Source organism: Bubalus bubalis, chromosome 4 (assembly GCF_019923935.1).
Source record: "Bubalus bubalis isolate 160015118507 breed Murrah chromosome 4, NDDB_SH_1, whole genome shotgun sequence".
Classification (NCBI taxonomy): Eukaryota; Metazoa; Chordata; class Mammalia; order Artiodactyla; family Bovidae; genus Bubalus; species Bubalus bubalis.
The window spans coordinates 79,405,733-79,427,783 of NC_059160.1; the positions used below are offsets into that span (position 1 = coordinate 79,405,733).

The following is a 22,051-nucleotide window of genomic DNA, read 5'->3' on the forward strand; positions in this document are numbered from 1 at the left end:
TATATGAACTGTGGTGAGAAGAGGAAAGAATGGTACCCATCTTCCACAGAAAGTAGTTTCTTTCAATAGTTTCTTAACCATTTAGCAAACAGCTCATGTTTTCAAATCTCCTAATCATTTTCCATTTAAACTTTTTTTTTTTCAAAGAAGGCATCACTCACATGTTCTTGCTATAACTTTTTAAATTTTGAATTTCATCAACAGTTTCACATTAAATCATTATTGTGCACCACTAATTTTATAAAGCTCATTATTACTTAAAGTGTAATCAGTTTAAGAGAGCCATTTGTAATCATTATATAAGAGTTATGATTATTATGGCTTCCTTCTCTAAGACAAGGTTTATAAACACGTTCTTTAGTAAAGGTTCTCTAACGCCAAAGTTATTATAAATCAAGGCGATAAGGTGCCCTCAGAAAGGCATGAATGGAATCTGATGTAAACTAATCAGTCATATTATTATTAGTTTGAACAACAATGTTAACAGAATGCAAATTGGTCTGCATGAAATACAGGATGAGAAAAAGATGCCAAAGTGGAAGACTTGTCCATGTGTGTCTGGTATTGAAAGGTTAAAGAATTCCCTGAGGAAAAAAAAAAAAAAGCAGTGGAAGAGTACTTGACTTGGTAGATCTCCCTCCAGATTGGAAGTAAACGGAAAATGAATATTTAAATATCACCAACTATAGTACCAGACCACCTTACCTCTCTCCTAAAAAACCTGTATGCAGGTCAAGAAGCAACAGTTAGAACTGGACATGGAGCAACAGACTGGTTCCAAATTGGGAAAGGAGTACATCAAGGTTGTATACTGTCACCCTGCTTATTTAACTTATATTCAGAGTACATCATGCAAAGTGCCAGTCTGGATCAATCACAAGTTGGAATCAAGACTGCAGGAGAAATATCAACAACCTCAGATATGCAGATGATCCCACTCTAATGGCAGAAAGTGAGGAGGAACTAAAAAGCCTCTTGATGAGGATGAAAGAGGAGAGTGAAAAAGTTGGCTTAAAATTCAACATCCAAAAAACTAAGATCATGGCATCTGGTCCCATCACTTCATGGCAAATAGTAGGGGGAAAAGTGGAAGCAGTAACATATTTTATTTTCTTGGGCTCTGAAATCTCTGCAGACAGTGATTGCAGCCATGAAATTAAGATGCTTGCTCCTTGGAGGGAAAGCTATAAGAAACCTAGATAGCACATTAAAAAGCAAAGACATCACTTTCAAGCCATGGTTTTTCCAGTGGCTATGTAGAGACATGAGGGTTGGACCATAAAGAAGGCCAAGCAATGAAGAATTGATGCTTTCAAACTCCCAATAAGAACCGGGAGAAAAATAAAACTTATAAACTTGAAAATTGAGAGCCATTTACCTGGATATTAGTCACCCCAGTAAAGTTAAACCATCCAATGAGGTCCTATTTGAACAGCCATTCTGTATCTCTCCTTAAATGTTAATCTTCTCAATCAAGTATCCAAGTGAAAGAGTACTTGACTTGGTAGATTTCCCTCCAGACTGGAAATAAATGGAAAATGAATATTTAAATATCATCAACTATAATACAGACTAGTGGCTTCCTTGGTGGCTCAGAGGTTAAAGCATCTGCCTGGAATGTGGGAGACCCAGGTTTGATCCTTAGGTTGGGAAGATCCCCTGGAGAAGGAAATGGCAACCCACTCCAGTACTCTTGCTTGGAGAATTCCATGGAGGGAGGAGCCTGGTAGGCTATAGTCCACGGGGTCACTAAGGGTCGGACACGACTAAGCGACTTCACTTCACTTTCATTATAATACAGACCACCTTCTAGTTACATATAGATATAAGTCACAGATAGTGATAAATATCAAACAGTGCTCAAGATAGCTCCCTACAACAAAGAACTATCCAGTCTAATAAATCATACTGCCAAGACTAAAAAACCCACAGTGAGGAGAAAAGAAATAAAGGCACTCTCTACCACTTATTATTAGTTTAAAACTTTCTTTAACATCTCCAAGTTTCAATTCCCTCATTTGTATAAAAGAGAATAAAAACTGCTTTTAAATTTATATAACATTTGCCCCATTTAGTATACAGTTCTTTGAATTTTGATAAATATATAGTAATGTAACCACTACCACAATTAAGATGAGGATTTCCACCATCATAAAGCTTTCCTTTGTGCTGTCTATTTGCAGTTGAACAGCAGTCCCACACCTAGTGACTTAGGGTTTGACATCCCTATAATTTTACCTTCTCTACAATGTCATATAAATGTTATTATCCAATATGTAGTCTTTGAGTCTGATTTATCCCCTTAATAGATTTGAGATTCAAACATGTTATGGTCATGCATATATAAGTACTTCAATCTGATTTCAATATTGACCATTTGGTGAAATGGTCAATATCCATGTGTAAAGTCATCCCTCGTGTTGTTAGAAAAGGGTGTTTGCTATGACCACTGCATTTTCTTGGCAGAATTCTGTGCTCTTTGCCCTGCTTCATTTTGTACTCCAAGGCCAAACTTGCCTGTTACTCCAGGTATCTCTTAAATTCCTACTTTTGCATCCCAACCCCCTATGATGAACAGGACATCTTTTTTTGGTGTTAGTTCTAGAAGGTCTTGTAGGTCTTCATAGAACCATTCAACTTCAGTTTTTTAGGCATTAGTGTTCGGGGCATAGACTTGGATTACTGTGATACTGAATGGTTTGCCTTGGAAAAATGAACAGAGATCATTCTGTCGTTTTTGAGATTGCACCCAAGTACTGCATTTCAGACTCTTTTGTTGATTATGAAGGGTACTCCATTTCTTCTAAGGGATTCTTGTCCACAGTAGTAGATATAACGGTCATCTGAATTGAATTTGCCCATTCCTGTCCATTTTAGTTCACTGATTCCTAAGATGTCGATGTTTCCTCTTGCCATCTCCTGCTTGACCACATCCAATTTACCTTGATTCATGGACCTAACATTCCAGGTTCCTATGCAATACTGTTCTTCACAGCATCAGATTTTACTTTCATCAGCAGACACATCCACAACTGAACATTCTTTCAGCTTTGGCTCAGCCACCTCATTCTTTCTGGAGCTATTAGTAACTGTCTTCTGCTCTTCCCCAGTAGTATATTGGACACTTTCTGACCTGGCGGAGAAGGCAATGGCACCCCACTCCAGTACTCTTGCCTGGAAAATCCCATGGACGGAGGAGCCTGGTAGGCTGCAGTCCATGGGGTCACTAAGGGTCGGACACGACTGAGCCACTTCACTTTCACTTTTCACTTTCCTGCATTGGAGAAGGAAATGGCAACCCACTCCAGTGTTCTTGCTTGGAGAATCCCAGGGAGGGGGAGCCTGAGGTGGGGGGGTTCATCTTTGGTGTCATTATCTTTTTGCTTTTTATACAGTTCATAGGGTTATCACAACCAGAATACTGGAGCAGTTTGCCATTCTCCTTTCCATCAGACCACATTTTGTCAGAACTTTTCACTATGCCCTGTCTGTCTTGGGTGGCCCTGCTTCACTGAGTTATGCAAGCTCCTTTGCCATGACAAGGTAATGATCCATGAAGAGCTAGAAGTTTATACCTTTCATCAAATCTGAGAAGCTTTCAGCTATTACCTCTTCCTTTTTTTTACTGAGCCCAACTTTTTCTCCTCTCCTTCTGGGATTTTGATGTCATAAATTTTAGAACCTCTAATATTGTCCCATATGTCTCTTAGGATTTAGTTAATTAAACCATTTTTTTTCTTTTTTGGATAATTTCTATTGTTTAAATACTTTCTACTGATCTATTTTATCTCTTCTGCTAAAACACCTATGCAAAGGGTTTTTTTTTTTTTTTCTGCTTTTTAAAATTTCAGATATTGTTAACTTTCAGTTATAAAATACTCATTTTAGGGTTTTCATTTGTTTTTGCTGAGAATGTCTATCTTTCCATTTAAGAGTATTCATGTTTATCTCTTGGATTATGGTTATAAATGCTGTTTTAAATTCTTTGCCTGATCAAAGCCATTTTCTGGATCATCTTGCAATCAGCATGTTAATTTTTCCTTTGAGAATTGGTCAGAGCTCCCAGGTTCTTTGAGAGTAATTTTGGATTATATTCCAGATATACTGAATAGTATGTTGTGAGTCCGGATACTGATAAAATCCTTTTGCAAATGCTGATTACTTTCTTTGTTTGTTTTGAGAAGTCAATACAAATTCTGCCCTGCCTTCTGTAGGAAATGGTTCAATGCCAAATCAGTTTTCAACAGCTGATGCTATTGGGATTATTTAGTGAATAGTCTGGGATTTGAATGGTAGTTTACACCAAAGTTCAGTAACCTCTGTCATGCCCCTTTAGGCATAACTGATCCATGCATATGCAGTTTAGAGGTGAACTTGGGACTTGTATTGATTTACACACAAAGTACGAGCTCCCCTTTTCAGCTATGTCTTCTCCAAAACTTACCTAACACTCTCTCGCTCCCAGGGTCCCTTTTTCACAATCTGTAGTCTAGAAGTTCAAGATTTCTCTCAGAAGTTTAATCTTTTATACGAACATAACATTTCATATATTTAGAACAGCCCTTGGGCAAAGTAGCAAGAGAAACTAGAGAGAAACGTAACAGCAATTTCCTCACAGACTCTGGAGTCCAAAGACCCCTTTCCTGATTCCTCCAGGCAGAACGTGGGCTCTGTCTCAGCATGTGGTGCCTGCACCATCGCCCCTACCACAGCAGCAACACAGCTTTGTGACTGGCTGGCCTGAAGGCAGGGTCAGGAGAGGAAAAAGGGGGAAAAAAGCCCACCCACAGATTAAAGCCACAAGATTAAGGAGGATAAAAACAAACAGTAAATTCACTGCCATGCCAGCTAGGCTTCAAATTTTGACCATACCCTCGGCCCCTCCATTTGCCCGCTATCATTTACTTTTCAGTCATCAACTGTGTTTTGCATCATTTCCAGACTTTTTAGCTATTATCAGTGGAGTGACAGGATGTAGAGGATTTACTGTTCCATTTTAACCAGCACTAGATATCACTCATCATATTTTAAAATGCAGCTGTTTTCTTTTAAAGTATATACAAATATGGATTTGGAAGGCAGTAAAAAGCATTCCAACAATATCAGTAACAAGTATAAAGAATAGTGAACATTAGACTGAGTGCTTTTAACTGATATATATATAAATGTATCTAATTAAGGAAGAAGTTCACATCTGGCAAGATAATGGCAAAACTTCAGTTTATACTGATACTGTAAAAAATAATCAAATGGGAAACTCCAGACCTGGGTCATGCTTTCTTCTCCATTTTTAATCCTTAAAAATACTTCAAACTACAAGCACTGGGCTCTCAAGTACTTACCTGTGCATTCTATCCACCAATAACTACTTTGAAACCATGTCTGTTGACTTAGATTTGTATGGTCTATCAAAACACAAAGCCACTTTTCAATGCAACAGTTAATCATGAAAAAAACACTTTCAAAGAGCATACTCTTCAGCTTCAACAAGATGCCTTAATAAGAAATACACAAATAGCCAGCAAAGCAACTTTCTCACAATGCTCACTCAAATAGCAAAACTCAAGATAAATGAGCTCATTCAATTGAAGAGCTATCCAGAACCAAGTACCAATTCTCAGTGAAGGGAAACAGCAGTTTGTTAACAATTAAAATGATTTAGGATGAATGCATTAAAAAAAAAAAAAAAGGTATCAGGACAGGGTTGGACTTAAAGCCTCATTTTCATAATGAATTTATCTGTGTGGCAGCTTGTAAGTTTATCGAGTAGGATTGAGCTCTCTCTCCTGCTAAGGCCTGACCACTCTGTTTTTGTGTCCATTTCACACTGAGAAAGGGGCCTGAATAGGTGGCAGATCATCTCAGTACTCCTTTTTCCTTCCTCTCATCTCGTCAATGAAGTGCCTATGTTCAAAGAAACCACCCAGAACCTGATGAAACTCTTACTTTACAAAGGAGAAAGAAAGCTCCAAGTGGTTAAAATCCCATATTTGAACAAAAGACAAAAGCAAGACCATAGTACAAGATTTCCAATTCCGTATGCCAAGTTCCCTCCACTGCTCCTTACTGCCTTCGCTGCCTTCCAAGCAAGGGCAAAAAACTGGAAAACTTCTGAAGTGATGGCACCTGGAAGATGCTAATCCAGGCACCAATAGCAGATACATTAGCAGTCAAAATGCAAGTGGCCTGCTGCTGCTAAGTCGCTTCAGTCATGTCCAACTCTGTGCGACCCCACGGACGACAGCCCACCAGGCTCCCCTGTCCCTGGGATTCTCCAGGCAAGAACACAGGAGTGGGATGGCAAGTGGCTTAGAAGGGTGGTATTTTCCTTAATCTCCCTGTTCCTAACTGCTAACATCTTTCTGAAAAACAGCTTAATTTGAAGACTTCTGATTTTATCTATTCATAAAAATAAATAAAAGTAACGTTTCCATGATAAAAGAAAGTGTGGTCTCCTTTGATACCACATATTTTCTTAACCTGTGCTCATCAATAACGTGACCAAAACAACCTGAACTGAGAAATAAGAGAGGCTCACAAATAAGTTACATGTCTAGTCTCATGTGTCATTCCTATGAGTAAGAAATACTTCATTTTTCCCACTGGTGAAAAATACCACTCGCTTTTCCTTACTCCAACAGCAGAAGGTATTCTAGACAATTCAATCTCAAAAGCCAAACAGTCAGAAACTAAGGGAAAAAAAACAATGGAGGCACTGCTGCCTTTTGTCCACAAGCAGAGAGATCAAGGAACACATAACTGCCAAGACACAACTGATGGGCAGTGTGATTAGGTGTGCCTCTAAAGCCATGGACAGATCCTCGTTTGTTCCGTAGACTTAACACTGCACCATGTTTCTGGAGAAATCTCCAAGTTAAGGGACTGGCCTGTCAAGCTAGGCTTCTCTTATGTAGTTACTAAAGGTCAGTCTCAGGAAATAAGTTTCACTACCTCATCCCAGGAAATATTGTGAGGCCTTGAGATAGACCATCACAACAACCCTAAAAATGCATTATCTTCCCTCCAAACCGCTGCCTTAGCTCTGATGGTGGATGCAGAGAATATGTCCTCAGTTTAATCTCATCAGATACCAGGTTGTTTGCTCAACTGGTGATACAACCACACACACACACACACACACACCATCAACAACGTTCCACGCCCCTCGCTACCACCTTGGGCTACAGTTCCATTCAAAAAGGATTTATCAAAGACACACACGCAAAGTGCAAGTAATTTTTTTGAAAATAAAGGCTAATCATCTAATTCTATTTCCAAAAGCCCCTGATCACTGGTACTGTCTCTGAAGCTACCACTAAAGACTGTTATCTAGGGTTTTAGAGTGTAACATGCCTATAGTACTTTGTACAGTCACCCAGTCATGTCCTACTCTTTGCGATCCCATGGACTACAGCACGCCAGCCCCCCTGTCCCTCATCATCTCCCCAAGTTTGCCCAAGTTCCTGCCCATTACATCAGTGATGCCATCCAAACATCTCATCCTCAGATGCCTTCTCCTCCTTCTGCCCTCAATCTTTCCTAGCATCAGGGTCTTTTTCAACGAGAAGACTGTTCACATCAGATGACCAAAATACTGGCACTTCAGTTTCAGCATCAATCCTCCCAGTGAGTATTCAGGGTTGATTTCCCTTAAGATTGACTAGTTTGATCTTCTTGCTGTCTAAGGGACTCGCAGGAGTCTTCTCCAGCACCACAGTTCAAAGGCATAAATTCTTTGGTACTCTGTTTTCTTTATGGTCCAGCTCTCAAAACTATACATGACCACTGGGAACACCATATACGGACCTTTGTCAGCAGAGTAATGTCTCTGCTTTTCAATACACTGTCTAGGTTTGTCATGGCTTTCCTGCCAAGAAGCAATCATCTTCTGATTTCATGGCTGCATCCACAGAGACTTTAGAGGCCAAGAAGACGAAATCTGTCACTACTTCTACCTTTCCCCCACCCTCTATTTGCCATGAAGTAATGAGGCCAGATCCAATAATCTTAGTTTTTTAATATTTCACTTTCACTCACCTCCTTCACCCTCATCAAGAGGCTCCTTAGTTCCTCTTCACTTTCTGCCATTAGAGTGGTATCATCCACATACCTGAGGTTGTTGATGCTTCTGCCTATCTTGATTCCAGCTTGTAACTCAACCAAGCCCAGTATTCCTCATGATGTGCTCAGAGTAGAGGTTAAACAAACAGTGACAGCAGATAGCCCTGTCATACTTCTTTCTCCATCCTGAACCAATCAGCTGTTCCACTCACATTCAGGTTTCTTATGAGAAGGTAAGATAGTCTGGTAATCCCATCTCTTTAAGAGCTTTCCACAGTTTGTTATGATCCACATGGTCAAAGGCTTCAGCATAGTTGAAATAGAAGTAGATGTTTTTTTCTGGAATTCCCTTGCTTCCCCTATGATCCAGCAAATGCTGGCAATTTGATCTCTGGTTCTACTGCCTTTTCTATACCCAGCTTGGACATCTGGAAGTTCTTGGTTTACATAATGCTAAAGCCTAGCATGCAAGATTTTAAGCATGACCTTACTAGCATGGGAGAGGAGTGCAATTGTCCAATGGTTAGGACATTCATTAGTACTACCCTTCTTGGGAATTGGGATAAGCATCATCATTTTCTAGCTCTGTGGCCACCGCTGGGTCTTCCGGATCTGCTGACATATTGAATGCAACACCTTGACGGCATCATCCTTTAGGGTTTTGAATAGCTTTATAGGAATTCCATCGCATCCACTAGCTATATTAACAGGAGTGCTTCTTAAGACCCACTTGACTTCACATTCTAGAATGTCTGGCTCTGGGTGGCTGACCACATCATTTTTGTTATCCAGTTTATTAAGATCTTTTCTGTACAGTTCTTCCATGTACTTTTTCTTGATCTCTTCAGCATCTACTAGGTCTCTACCATTTCTGTCCTTTATTGTGCCCATCTTTATGCAAAATGATCCCTTGATTATTTCCAATTTTCCAGAAGAGATTTCTAGTATTTCCCCTTCTGTTGTTTTCTTCTAGTTTTATGCATTGTTCACTGAAGAAGGCCTTCTTGCCTCTCCTTGCTATTCTTTGGAACTCTGCATTTAGTTGGATACACCTTTCCTTTTCTCCCTTGCTTTTTGCTTCTCTTCTTTCTTCAGCTATCTGTAAAGCCTCCTCAGATAACCACTTTGCCTTCCTGCTTTTCTTTTTCTGTGGGATGGTTTTCTTCGCTGCTTCCTGTACAATATTATGGACCTCCGTCCATAATTCTTCAGGCACGGTGTTTACCAGATTCAATATCCCTTGAATCTATTCATTACCTCCACTGCATATCCATAGGGGATTTGGTTTAAGTCACATCTGGCTGGCCTAGTGGTTTTCCCTGCTTTATTTAGTTTAAGCCTGAACTTTTCAGTAAGAAGCTATAGTACTTACTAAGTTTCTTATTCTTTCTTTGCCTCTCCACTTTCTCTTCCATTCTTCAGTCCTTAAGTGGCCAAGTTTGGCTGCCTAGTACTTCAGAATTAAATATCAGAACAGTTTAACCTTTAATTTTAAAATAAAAAACTAAGTTTTCAAATCCAAGTGGGCTTTAAATGATCTTTTTTCTCTAGAAGAAAATTACCTCCGGGAGAAAAATGTCCATACATATATCCTTCCTTCTGTTCTTTCTTCTTTCAAAGAATTCATTCATTTATTCTACAAGCATTTACAAAATACCTACTATGCACCAGGAGCTGTGATATACCCTTAGTTGAATGCAAAAATAATAAAATACTGATCTTGTCTTTAAGGAATTCACATAGCAGAGTAAATGCCAACACTACTAGGCATTTATATGTACCAAATTACTCTTATATAATGCTACCTAATTTAATACTCACAAAACCACTATGAAGTGCATACTATAGCTAAAGTACATATACTATAGGTACAGTATAACTAAAGCTAAGAAACCTAGGACTCAGAAGGGGGTGATAAAATATACAAGTTCATGGAACAACCTACATTACAATCTATAAATATTATTTGTACTATGCCACTGAGAAAGATATATGCTAGACTTATTAAAATCAAAATGTAACACTAATAGCTAACACTTACTATGTATTTAACTATATGCCAGGCCCTGTCCTAAGAGCTTTGTACAGTCTGTCCCATTTCCTTCTCGTGCCAACTCTGTAGACAGGTATTCTTATCATTGGCTCAAAGAAGCATGGTGCAGTGGTTAAGAGATCAAATTTTGGGTCAAAACCACTGGGTTCAAATATCACCTCCACAACTTACTAAATGCATGTACTTCATAAAGTTATTCATTCTCACATTCTTGAGGTCCTATTTGTATAAAATGAGAAATAACATTATTGTGTGGGTAAATAGTAAATGAGTTAATACATTAGAATACTTTGAACAATGCCTAGGGGGAAAAAAATAAATTTCAGGAAGAGGAAACAGCTCAGGCTGAATGAACTGGAAAACTACATGATTCCACTTAAAATCAGATAGCTAAAACAGTCAAACACATAGAGGTACAGAGCAAATTAGTGTTTTCCAGGGGCTGTGGGGAGGGGGAAATGAGGAGCTGCTAACCAATGGGCATCAAGTTTCAGTTAAGCACAATGAATAAGTTCTATAGTTTGGCTGTACAACATTATACCATAGTTATCAATACTTTTATCATACACTTAAAGATTTAAGAGTAGATATCTTAACTGCTTTTATCAGAATAAAACCTTTTAAAATAAAATTAAAAACTACAGTCAGAAAGAGTATTACAATCACTTCCTAATCTTCCGTGTTTTTCTTTCCACTGTACTTTACTAAATTTTTCTATGAAGGAAGGATGAGAGGGAGGAAGAGAGATCCTCATTTTAATGGCCTGAAAATGTGTTTAAAGTAAAAGTAATTAAGTATTAAGAATTAAGTAAAAGGAATCAGTGGCATAAAATTTCTTTTAGGACATGAAGCTCAAAAGAGGAAGAGTTAAGGATAATAAGTACTATAGTATAGGCAGTTTTTACAAAAAAAAAAAAAAAAAAAAAAACTTCTTGGTAGAACTTGAATATTTTACCAATATCTAAAGTGGAAAAGAGGACATTTAAACATTGATTTTACTTACTATACCACTTTATTTTAAAACTACTATCTTTCAAACTGATCTCAAACATACATTACAAGGAATTATAAGTTACACGAAACTGTATCTGACTAGCCATTAAACTGTTTATAGAGTAAAATCATAGATTCTTCAAAATACTTTTAAACCCAGTAATCAACAGTGGCTGCCTTTTAATGATGGGCAAATATTACCTGAACAGCTATCACAGATCTGTAAGTTCTATATGGATGGGATTTGCGGGGATGTTAATCAGGGTAAAGAGCCAGGGGCCTTGTCTTGAAATATTGCAAGTATACTATGTATGTGGCATATTACAGATCAATAAACAAAGCAATTCTTTACATGCTTTTATTCACATTCTAACTAAGACTAGGAAACACCAAACTTTTCATCAAAGAGTTAAATCACCAAAGTATAATGTTCGTGGGGGAGGCAAGAAGAAAATAAGGAGATAGGGAGCAGTGGGGACCTAAGCTCCAGGAAAGGCATGTAGGAAAACAACTGGCTTTCATTTTTACAAGATAAGAATTTCTTTGGTGAAATATTTTTTAACAACAAAACTGAAGATGAATGTGTAGTACGGAGCCCACACCTACTAATTTTGATAGTCTATTGATCTTTGAATATCTATTCTAAGTAACTCAATTACAACTCCAGCAAGTGTTGAAATAATTTACAGTTTTCAGAAACTGGTAAATTTACCAAAAACGTACTTAAAATCACAAGATTATCTGCAAGCCAATCACCTCCAAAACACTAAATAATTGATTTTCTTGACAGGAATCATCAAGTGGCAGAATGAATCATTTAGAATCAAGAGAGAATAAGAGAGTTCCACAGAGGGCATACATATGGCTTTCAGAGTTGCCATCTTCATATTTTACCAACTGTCTTTATAAAAAGAACAATAGGAAATAATGTTCCTGGTTTCATAAAAACAGACTCAAACTATATTTAAGAAAAGGGAATTTGGTAAGTCAAAAGACAAGAGTCAAAAGTGATAAAATTAAATGACTCAGGTGTTGTTAGTGAGTCAAACCACATTTATTGTACTAAGCACTAATTGTTGTTGTTATTCAGTGGCTAAGTTGTGTCTGACTCTTTAATATCCCATGGACTGCAGCATGCCAGGCTTCTCTGTCCTCCACTACCTCCCAGAGTTTGTTCAAGTTCATGTCCATTAAGTCAGTGATGTAATCCAACAATCTCATCCTCTGCTGCCCTCTTCTTCTTTTCCTTTAGCCTAAATCAACACTAATAAAGGGGTTCCTTGGTGGCTCAAAAGGTAAAGAATATGCCTGCAATGCAGGAGACCTAGGTTCAGTCCCTGGGTTGAGACGATCTCCTGGAAGGAAATGGCAACACACTCCAGTATTCTTGCCTGGAGAACCCCATGGACAGAGAAGTCTGCTAGCTACAGTCCATGGGGTTGCAAAGAGTCAGACACGACTGAGTGACTGAACTGAACTCAATAGGAAGTTACAAAAAAGGGATAGTGTTTCCTTTTGTAGGCAGTATGCAAACTTAACTGATTTATTCCATTGAAGAGAACAAGTTCCCTTGGAGATTTGACAAAAACCACTTCTAGTGGCTCAGACTGTAAGGAATCCGCCTGCAATGCGAGAGACCTGGGTTTGAGCCCTGGGTTAGGAAGATCCACTGGAGGAGGGCATGGCAACTCACTCCAGTATTCTTGTCTGGAGAATCCCCATGAACAGAGAAGCCTGGCAGGCTAAGTCTATAGGGTCACAAAGAGGTGGACATGACTGAGCAACTAAGCACACATACTTCTCCACTGTAATCATCAAAGAAGTCCTTAGAATTGTATAATCAGGTTGGAATACAAAGGTAGATTTCTCCTTCACCTTTTAAAGAGGTCTCTCTGTCCCAAAAGCTGGCTGCCTACTTGTATGGACTCCTATAAATTCCCTACTGGACATACACTGGAGGAGTCTGTCTCACTGATGACCACGTCTAAGTGTCAGTCAAAAGGACTGCTATTTGAAATGTAAAAGGCAGTATAAAGATATTAGAAATCTATTACCTGTGACTTTTAATTTTTCTTAATTTTTCAGAGCATCCATTGTCTCAAAAATATTTTGAATATTAACTCTGTTATTGTTAAAGAAACTACTTGCAATGCAGAAGATCCCTGGATTGGGAAGATCCCCTGGAGAAGGAAATGGCAAACCACTCCAGTATTCTTGCCTAGGATATCTCACGGACAAAGGAGCCTGGCAGGCTATAGTCCGTGGGGTCTCAAGAGTCACATACAACTTAGCAACTAAACCACCATGACATTGATTTAGCTTGCTCTGGGCTTCTTAGATTTTATCCGCATGAAGCATGAAGGATGGAGCTTTGGGTGGTACCCTGTTAAAGTAAAGTGAAGTGTAGTCACTCAGTCGTGTCTGACTCTTTGTGACCCCACAAACTGTAGCCTTCTGTCCATGGGATTTTCCAGGCAATAGTACTGGAGTGGATTGCCATTTCCTTCTCCAGGGGATCTTCCCAAGCCAGGGCTCGAACCCAGGTCTCCCGCATTGTAAACAGATGCTTTTACCTTCTGAGCCACTAGGGTACCCTGTTAGTGACCTCAATCTGAGCCTACTCTTCAACTCTAACAGAGGATCCAACTAAGCCTCATCTTTTTTAACTACTAAATTTCAGAGATTACTTGCCATCATTATCATCCACAGGTTTAATAAAGTTTATTTTGTTCACCATCCAGTACAAAGTAAATGTTCTACAAAATTGTTAAATGAAAGGAATAAGTCAAATTCTTTACCTACAGAATTTCCCTAATCTACCAACCCAGCAATGCTTTCAAAGAAAAAAACGTTAGCTTAACAATACATCAGACTGTTTTCTAAATGCTTCCTAATCTTCACTGTAATATTTTATAATTTTTCTAGAAATTAATGTCATGTTTATTGATCTATAATTCCTAGAACTCATTCCCTTTTGAACCAGTAAGGCACTATTGTGCCTCTCTCTATGTCTTATCTCTGGATACCTCATCTTCATGACTGCTTGGAAATATAAACAAAAAAAAATTTACTATCAGTGGCTTGGAGTTCACATCTACAAATTCTTTTAATCCAAGTTGGATTAAGTCCAGTAGTTGTTCACCTAGACCAAATAAAAAATAAACTATTAACCACAATAGTGGCCATCTATATCCAAATCCTTAATGCGTATCAATAACTAGAATTCTGAACTTAATAAATATAAATTATATTTGAAAATGGTGTTAAATTTTAAAAACATATAATTTTCAAAATACGCTTTTGAACTGTGGTGCTGGAGAAGATACTTAGAGCTGCCTGAACTGCAAGGAGATCCAACCAGTCAATCCTAAAGGAAATCAGTCTTGAATATTCATTGGAAGGACTGATGCTGACGCTGAAACTCCAATACTTTGGCCACCTGATGTGAAGAACTGACTCAATGGAAAAGATCCTGATGCTGGGAAAGACTGAAGGCAGGAGGAGAAGGAGATGACAGAGGATGAGATGGTTGGATGGTATCACTGACTCAATGAACATGAGTTTGAGTAAGCGCCAGGAGTTGGTGATGGGCAGGGAAGCCTGGTGTGCTGCAGTCCATGGGGTCACAAAGAGTCAGACACAACTGAATGACTGAACTGAACTGAATTGAATTTTGAAAATGCTCTGAAACAAAATCTCTTGCATAGATGAAGATTAAATAAATGATTGAGTGAGTATCACAAAATCCTGTGCATCTTTTCCAACATTCATGTTTTCATATTTTTTTAATCAAGAAACTCATTTTTTAAAAACAAGTTATTACTTCCTAGATCTCAATATCTGCTCATTCACAGTCAATAATGTCCTTTTTATTTGTGGCTACTTTATTGATGTATTGTCTTATGAAAAAGAAAATGAAGTTACTGCCACAGAATCTTTAGTAAGAGATTCTTGATAAAGATATACACATGTAGATACTTTGTTATATAAAATAAGATCTATAAATTCTACTTTATGTATCATACTTTGCACAGTGAGTTAAATATTGACAATAAATTCATTCATCTGTTACTAAAGTATCATTTATTTATTCCCATTTATTTCACAGGAGAAGAAGAAAACTGGATCTAAAAAAAGCCCCACATTATTAGAATCTTTTGCTTTGTTTTTGTATACCATAATAGCCTACACTTCAATAAAAGCCAACTACTCACAACAAAGAGTAATGACATTTCATATATTAATGCAGTACATTCCATTTCTTTTCATCCAGTCCTAAAGTTTGATTCAAATAAAATTTCAAATTTTCTCTCCCCATTTTACTACACATTATGGATGTGAAACTAGGTAAATGGCCTACTTGTACTCATACTAATATGAAAACTATAGTTCTACAAAAGGTTTTCATTAGTAACATGCCAGGAAAACTTAATCACCATAATCTAGTTCTGCTCACTGATCCAATAGTTATTGATGTCTGTCTGCAACAGAAAAAAAATGGCAGGAAAAATTCAGATCAATCAATCATGCACAGGTGCCAGCACTCAGCTAGACCACAGGGATTTAAAAATGGTTTGGAGGTGAGCAAAAGACATGGTCTCTGCACTTTTCAAATTTACAATATGGTGAAAAAAAAATAGCTTTGCAAAAACACAATTACAACAAGATTATCAGTTAAATTTTATTGAGAATTTACTGAGTGCTAGCAACTATGCTAAGCTTTTAAAAGAAAGTACTTTAACAACTGGCCAACACAGAAACTCTCTGAAATAAATTCTTTGTGAACCTGACTTGTTTGCTCCAGGTAGATTTTATCTGTGCTACTATGCTACTATGACCATCAAGGTCAATGAGATATGAATATCAAATATGTTAACAGAAGAGGTATAGAGAAAAACATAAGAAAGTATGTCTGGGATGCAAGGATATTTTCACAGTTATTAAGGGTTTAAGCGGTTTACAAGGTTAAAAAGTAGAACCTCATCACAAAGATGACTGAAGATCAGGGATATAAAACAAGTCTCTTTTATAGTCTTAATGAAATATTACTCTCCAACACCCTCTCCCATCTTATTTTACTTCAGGTTCAACTACAAAGATGCAGCTATTTGAATCATAATCCTTCTTCACACAAATCTCCCTGCAAGGAAAGAGCAGAGCCAATAGAGCATTAATAGCATCTAAAAGGGACATGCACCATGTAGTAAGTTTGCACACTTACTGATTCCATCACTGTATGTCAAAGTGTGTGTGCTAAGTTGCTTCAGTCGTGTTCAACTCCTTGTGACTATGCACTGTAGCCCACCATGGGATTCTCCAGGCAAGAATACTTAAGTGGGTTGCCATTACCTTCTCCAGGGGATCTTCCTAACCCAGGGATCTCTCATTTCCTGCAGCACAGGGAGAAGCCAGTATGTCAAAGCAGTTACTGTAAATTCATCCTTGCTAGGTGCTAAGTGGCTTCAGTCACGTCTGACCCTTTGCAACCCTATGGACTGTAGCCTTCCAGGCTCGTCTGCCCATGGGATTCTCCAGGCAAGAATACTGGAGTGGGTTGCCATTTCCTCCTTCAGGGAATCTGCCTGACTGAGATTAAACCCAAGTCTCTGCATGGGCAGGAGGGTTCTTTACCACTATTGCCAACTGGGAAGCCCAATTCATCCCAGAGATCCCTGAGAGTATGTCATTTCTCACACACATATCAACTTCTATTTTCTTGGACTTGCAAGACTGAGGAAGAGATCCGCTTTTGTCCCAGGAACTGAGAACAATGTGAAATTTTTAAATCTCTAGTTTAACTTAATCTGTTTTTTCTCCAACTACTTGAAAAAGTCTGAAAACAGAGACTGGAGTCAGCAGCAACCCTAGAGAACATTACATCCACCCACTTCAAACTCTTCCTATAATATCCCTGATGCAGAGATAATCCAATCTCAGCTAAAATATTACTCACCAGGGCTACACAGTTCTAGTTTTTATCTACTCATTAAGTATTCACTGAATGTCTGCTCTTAGCCAGACACTGTACTATCCACTTGTGGAACAGGAGTAAACAAAACAGAAAAATAAAAACCATGGAGATTTTGGAAGGAAAAAATATAAATATCAGACAGTGAAAAGTATCAAAGAGAAAAGTAAAACAGGGAGAAAAAAATCAGAGTATAAAAATAAAATTTTAAAAATGAGAACAGAGAATGCCAGTGGTAAGGGCCACAACTTTAAACAGAGATTAAGGAAGAAATCACTAAGACACGTGTGAGGAAACATAAAGATGTAAGACTGAAGTCTTAGGGGGTCCTTGTAGCTCAACTGATAAAGAATCTGCCTGCAATGCTGGAGACCTGGGTTCAATTCCTGGGTCAGGAAGATCCTTTTGAGAAGTAAATAGCAACCCACTCCAGTATTCTTGCCTGAAGAAACCCATGGACAAAGGAGCCTGGCAGGTTAGAGTCCATGGGGTCACAAGAGTTGGATACAACTTAGAGACTAAACCACCACCAACACTGAAGTGGATATCTGGGGAGTGGTTTCTTAGTAGAGGAAACAGCCCTTGCAAAAGCCTGCAATGATGACTTGTTTGTCCCTAGAGGTCAGGAGCAGGAGTAGGGAGAAGTGGGAGGAAGTAAGATCACCAGAGAGGAGGGGAAGGGCAAAACTTCTACAGCAGTGCAAGCAACTGGCTTCTACTCTGAGGAGGTGCAAAGCTAATGAGGGCACTACTATGAGTAGTAGTGAACTGGGATAATCTAATTTAGGTAAGAATCATTCTGGCTGTCATGTGGAGAAAAGGCAGCAAAAGTATCAAGAAAAAGACAAAGTGAACTGTTAGCAGAACTGTTAGTGAATAACAGTGGAAGTGATGAAAAATAGTCTAGATATACTAGAAGCTGCTGCTGCTGCTGCTGCTGCTAAGTCGCTTCAGTCGTGCCTGACTCGTGTTGTGTGACCCCACAGATGGCAGCCCACCAGGCTTCCCCGTCCTTGGGATTCTCCAGGCAAGAACACTGGAGTGGGTTGCCATTTCCTTCTCCAATGCATGAAAGTGAAAAGTGAAAGGGAAGTCGCTCAGTCGTGTCCGACTCTTCGCGACCCCATGGACTGCAGCCTACCAGGTTCCTCCGTCCATGGGATTTTCCAGGCAAGAGTACTGGAGTGGGGTGCCATCACCTTCTCCTAATTACCATTATATAATCTATAGGATCGGACACAACTGAGAGACTGAACTGAACTGAACTGAATCTACAGGAATATAGATTCAGAGGATTTAATGGCAGATTGAATGTGTGGCATAAGAAAAAGTCAAAGGCAACTCCAAATATTTTGCCCCAAACACCAGGAAGGATGCCCTTACCTGGTATGTGGAAGATGGCAGGCAAAGCAGGAAGCTGCGTGAGAATCCATGGACAGAAGCCTGGAGGCCTGGAGAGAGGTCTAGATCTGGGAGCTGTCAGCACACAAAAGGCAACAGAGTGAGAAGGGCTGAAATCATCCACACACTATGAATTCAAAACACAGAGGAGGAGAGCTCCAAGGAGTGATCCCTGGGGCCTGCCAAAGTTAGAGAGGTGTTAGAGAAGAGAAAAATCTGCAAAGGCCATTGAGAAAGAAGAGACTAAGGAAAACCTAGCACAGTGTGGTGTCAGAGAAGCCAGGGAAAGTACTTCAGAAAGTCGTGATTTCATGTATCAAATGCCTTTGACAGGTCAAACAGGATGAGATCTGAAAACTGTCCTTGGATGAAGCAACACAGAGGATATAAAATCTTGACAAGAGCAATGCAGTGGAATGGTAAAGGCAAAATCTACCTGGAAGGAGAGGCTCAGAAAAAAATGGAAACAGAGAAACTGAAGAGAAGGAATGCTATTGGCAACTGTGTTTTTAATTAAAAAAGAAGATAACTGGGGTAATAACTGAAAGATAAAGTGAAGTCAAAATTTTTTTCAATTTTTCCATATGACAAAAATCACAGCATGCGTACATGCTTATGGGAATGATCCAGAAGAGAAATTTATAAAAGAATGGGGGAAATGGGTGGAACTACAGCTTTAAATAGGAGAGAAGGGATGAGCTCTCAGACACAAGAGAAGGAGCTGGCCTTGTCCAGGAGCACATATAGTGGAAGACACACTTCTGGGCAGAGCAGGAAGCAACATCTGAGGAAACACGAAGGAGATAAGGGAATTTGCAGATGGACACCATCAGTCTGATTATTTCTATCTTTCTCCATCATTAAGCAAGTAAGATTCTTGCCTGGGATTCATTTTAAAAAAAAATCAAAAAAATGTTTATGATACATTATGAAGGGTTGCTACACATTCAATGACTTAAAATTTGGGAGAAAGAAATACAACCATGTAACTCTCATATGATTAGAGTCTTTATAACATTTTGGCCATCATTTTTTTTTTCTGGTCATCACTTCTTCAAAAGGTCATTCCACAAAGTATGAGGGAAATTTTCATTTGTGAAACAATTCTACTGCTGGTTCATCTCTGTGTATTTTAAAACAAAAATCAGAAATCCAGGTAAAGTTAAAATGATGAATATAAAGGAAATAGTAAAAAATGAAATATAAATTCCATTTTGTGATGTGTAAATATATGTACAGCCTCTGACTGTGTGGATCACAATAAACTGTGGAAAATTCTGAAAGAGACGGGAATACCAGACCACCTGACCTGCCTCTTGAGAAATTTGTATGCAGATCAGGAAGCAACAGTTAGAACTGGACATGGAACAACAGACTGGTTCCAAATAGGAAAAGGAGTTCATCAAGGCTGTATATTGTCACCCTGCTTATTTAACTTACATGCAGAGTACAATATGAGAAACACTGGGCTGGAAGAAGCACAAGCTGGAATCAAGATTGCCGGGAGAAATATCAATAACCTCAGATATGCAGATGACACCACCCTTATGGCAGAAAGTGAAGAGGAACTCAAAAGCCTCTTGATGAAAGTGAAAGTGGAGAGTGAAAAAGTTGGCTTAAAGCTCAACATTCAGAAAATGAAGATCATGGCATGTGGTCCCATCACTTCACGAGAAATAGATGGGGAAACAGTGGAAACAGTGTCAGACTTTATATTTTTGGGCTCCAAAATCACTGCAGATGGTGACTGCAGCCATGAAATTAAAAGACGCTAATGACCAACCTAGATAGCATATTCAAAAGCAGAGACATTACTTTGCCAACTAAGGTCTGTCTAGTCAAGGCTATGGTTTATCCAGTGGTCATGTACGGATGTGAGAGTTGGACTGTGAAGAAGGCTGAGCACCAAAGAATTGATGCTTTTGAACTGTGGTGTTGGAGAAGACTCTTGAGAGTCCCTTGGACTACAAGGAGATCCAACCAGTCCATTCTGAAGGAGATCAGCCCTGGGCGTTCATTGGAAAGACTGATGCTAAAGCTGAAACTCCAGTACTTTGGCCACCTCATGCGAAGAGTTGACTCATTGGAAAAGACTCTGATGCTGGGAGGGATTGGGGGCAGGAGGAGAAGGGGACGACAGAGGATGAGATGGCTGGATGGCATCACTGACTCAATGGACGTGAGTCTGAGTGAACTCCGGGAGTTGGTGATGGACAGGGAGGCCTGGTGTGCTGTGATTCATGGGGTCGCAAAGAGTGGGACACGACTGAGTGACTGAACTGAACTGAAATATATGTACAACTTTATGCCTTCTTCCAAATTCTATGTCCAGCCCTAACTCTTTAGATAACTATAATCAGTGTATCCATACACCTAGGTTCTATTCTTTGGATTTATTATTTGTGGATTTATATGTATCTCAGGTCCATGTATTCATTGTAACACCAATATAAAGTTCCTCCATATAATCAATTCTCAATTGCTAGGTACTTGGAGGTTTCTTCCAAGATTTCTAAAAAATTACATAGTATCTATCAATATATTTTTGCAAAATGAGTTTTTATTTTCTTTATATCAATTTTAAAATCCCTCAAGCAAAATTTCTAGATCAAAGAATTTCAGATCAAAGTGAACTCCAAGAACATAGACCTTACTGTATTAGCTTCCACATTCCAAGTCTTCACTTTGGTATCTAATATATGAGTAATTCAAACTAGGTTTGTTGAATTCATGAACAAAGGACTAATGCATGAAACATGTTAAATATGCCTGGCTATTGTCTAGAATATTCTGTAAAGAAAATTATTCCAGTATATTTTATTTTTCTTTATTTTTAAAATTATGAATCTATGATAAAACATCTACAGGTGACTTAGAAAATATAGAAGAAAAGTACATATAGTTAAACCATCTATTACAATTGTTTAAGTAGATAAATTAAGATTTTTAGTCGGAGTTTCAATATCAAACTCTCAGAAATTAATAGAATGAATGTACAAAGAAGAATAATATAGTACACCTGAAAAGCATTATGAACCAAATTGACATAATTAAGATTTATACAACTTTCACACAACAGTAGGATACAAATTTTATTCAAATTCCCACAGACTATAAACTAAGAGATACTGAAACATATCCAGAGACATGAGACCGGGTGCAGAAACGTCATGGTCTAAAGGTATTGAAATCATACACAGTCTATTCTCTAATTAGTGTGGAATTATGTTTGAGATCAATATCAAAAGATACTTGAAAATAACCCACATATTTTCAAGTGCAGTGTGACATTTACCAAGAGAGATCTTTGACTTAGCCATTGAAAGCCTGAATAGAAGACTGAAAAAACAGAGGGTGACTGCAGATAAGAAAATTAACATCAAATATACTTTAAAAATCCCATGTATTTGGAAATTAAGTGTCCACTTTTAATTGAGCAGTATACATAAGAAACCATAATACAGAATATTAGAAAAGATTTAGAATAAAAATGACAAGAGAATTTATCAGAATTTGTGGCATGCAGTTGGAGCTGCTCAATACAATTAAATACTATGTGGAGTCTTGAATAAGGT

General features: G+C 38.4%; 1 protein-coding gene across 4 annotated transcripts in view; it reads right to left on the bottom strand.

The window, feature by feature from the left end:
• SLC2A13 (solute carrier family 2 member 13) overlaps nt 1-22,051 on the bottom strand; it is a 531,951-nt gene that overhangs the window by 480,854 nt on the left and 29,046 nt on the right. For 3 of the 4 annotated variants that reach the window (XM_025283988.2, XM_025283990.2, XM_025283991.2), the window contains exon 2: nt 18,459-18,551. The exons of the other annotated variant lie outside the window; for it this stretch is intronic. In XM_025283988.2, coding sequence (XP_025139773.1) covers nt 18,459-18,551 — 93 coding nt within the window. The remainder of the gene's footprint in view (nt 1-18,458; nt 18,552-22,051) is intronic. 4 annotated transcript variants of the gene reach the window in all.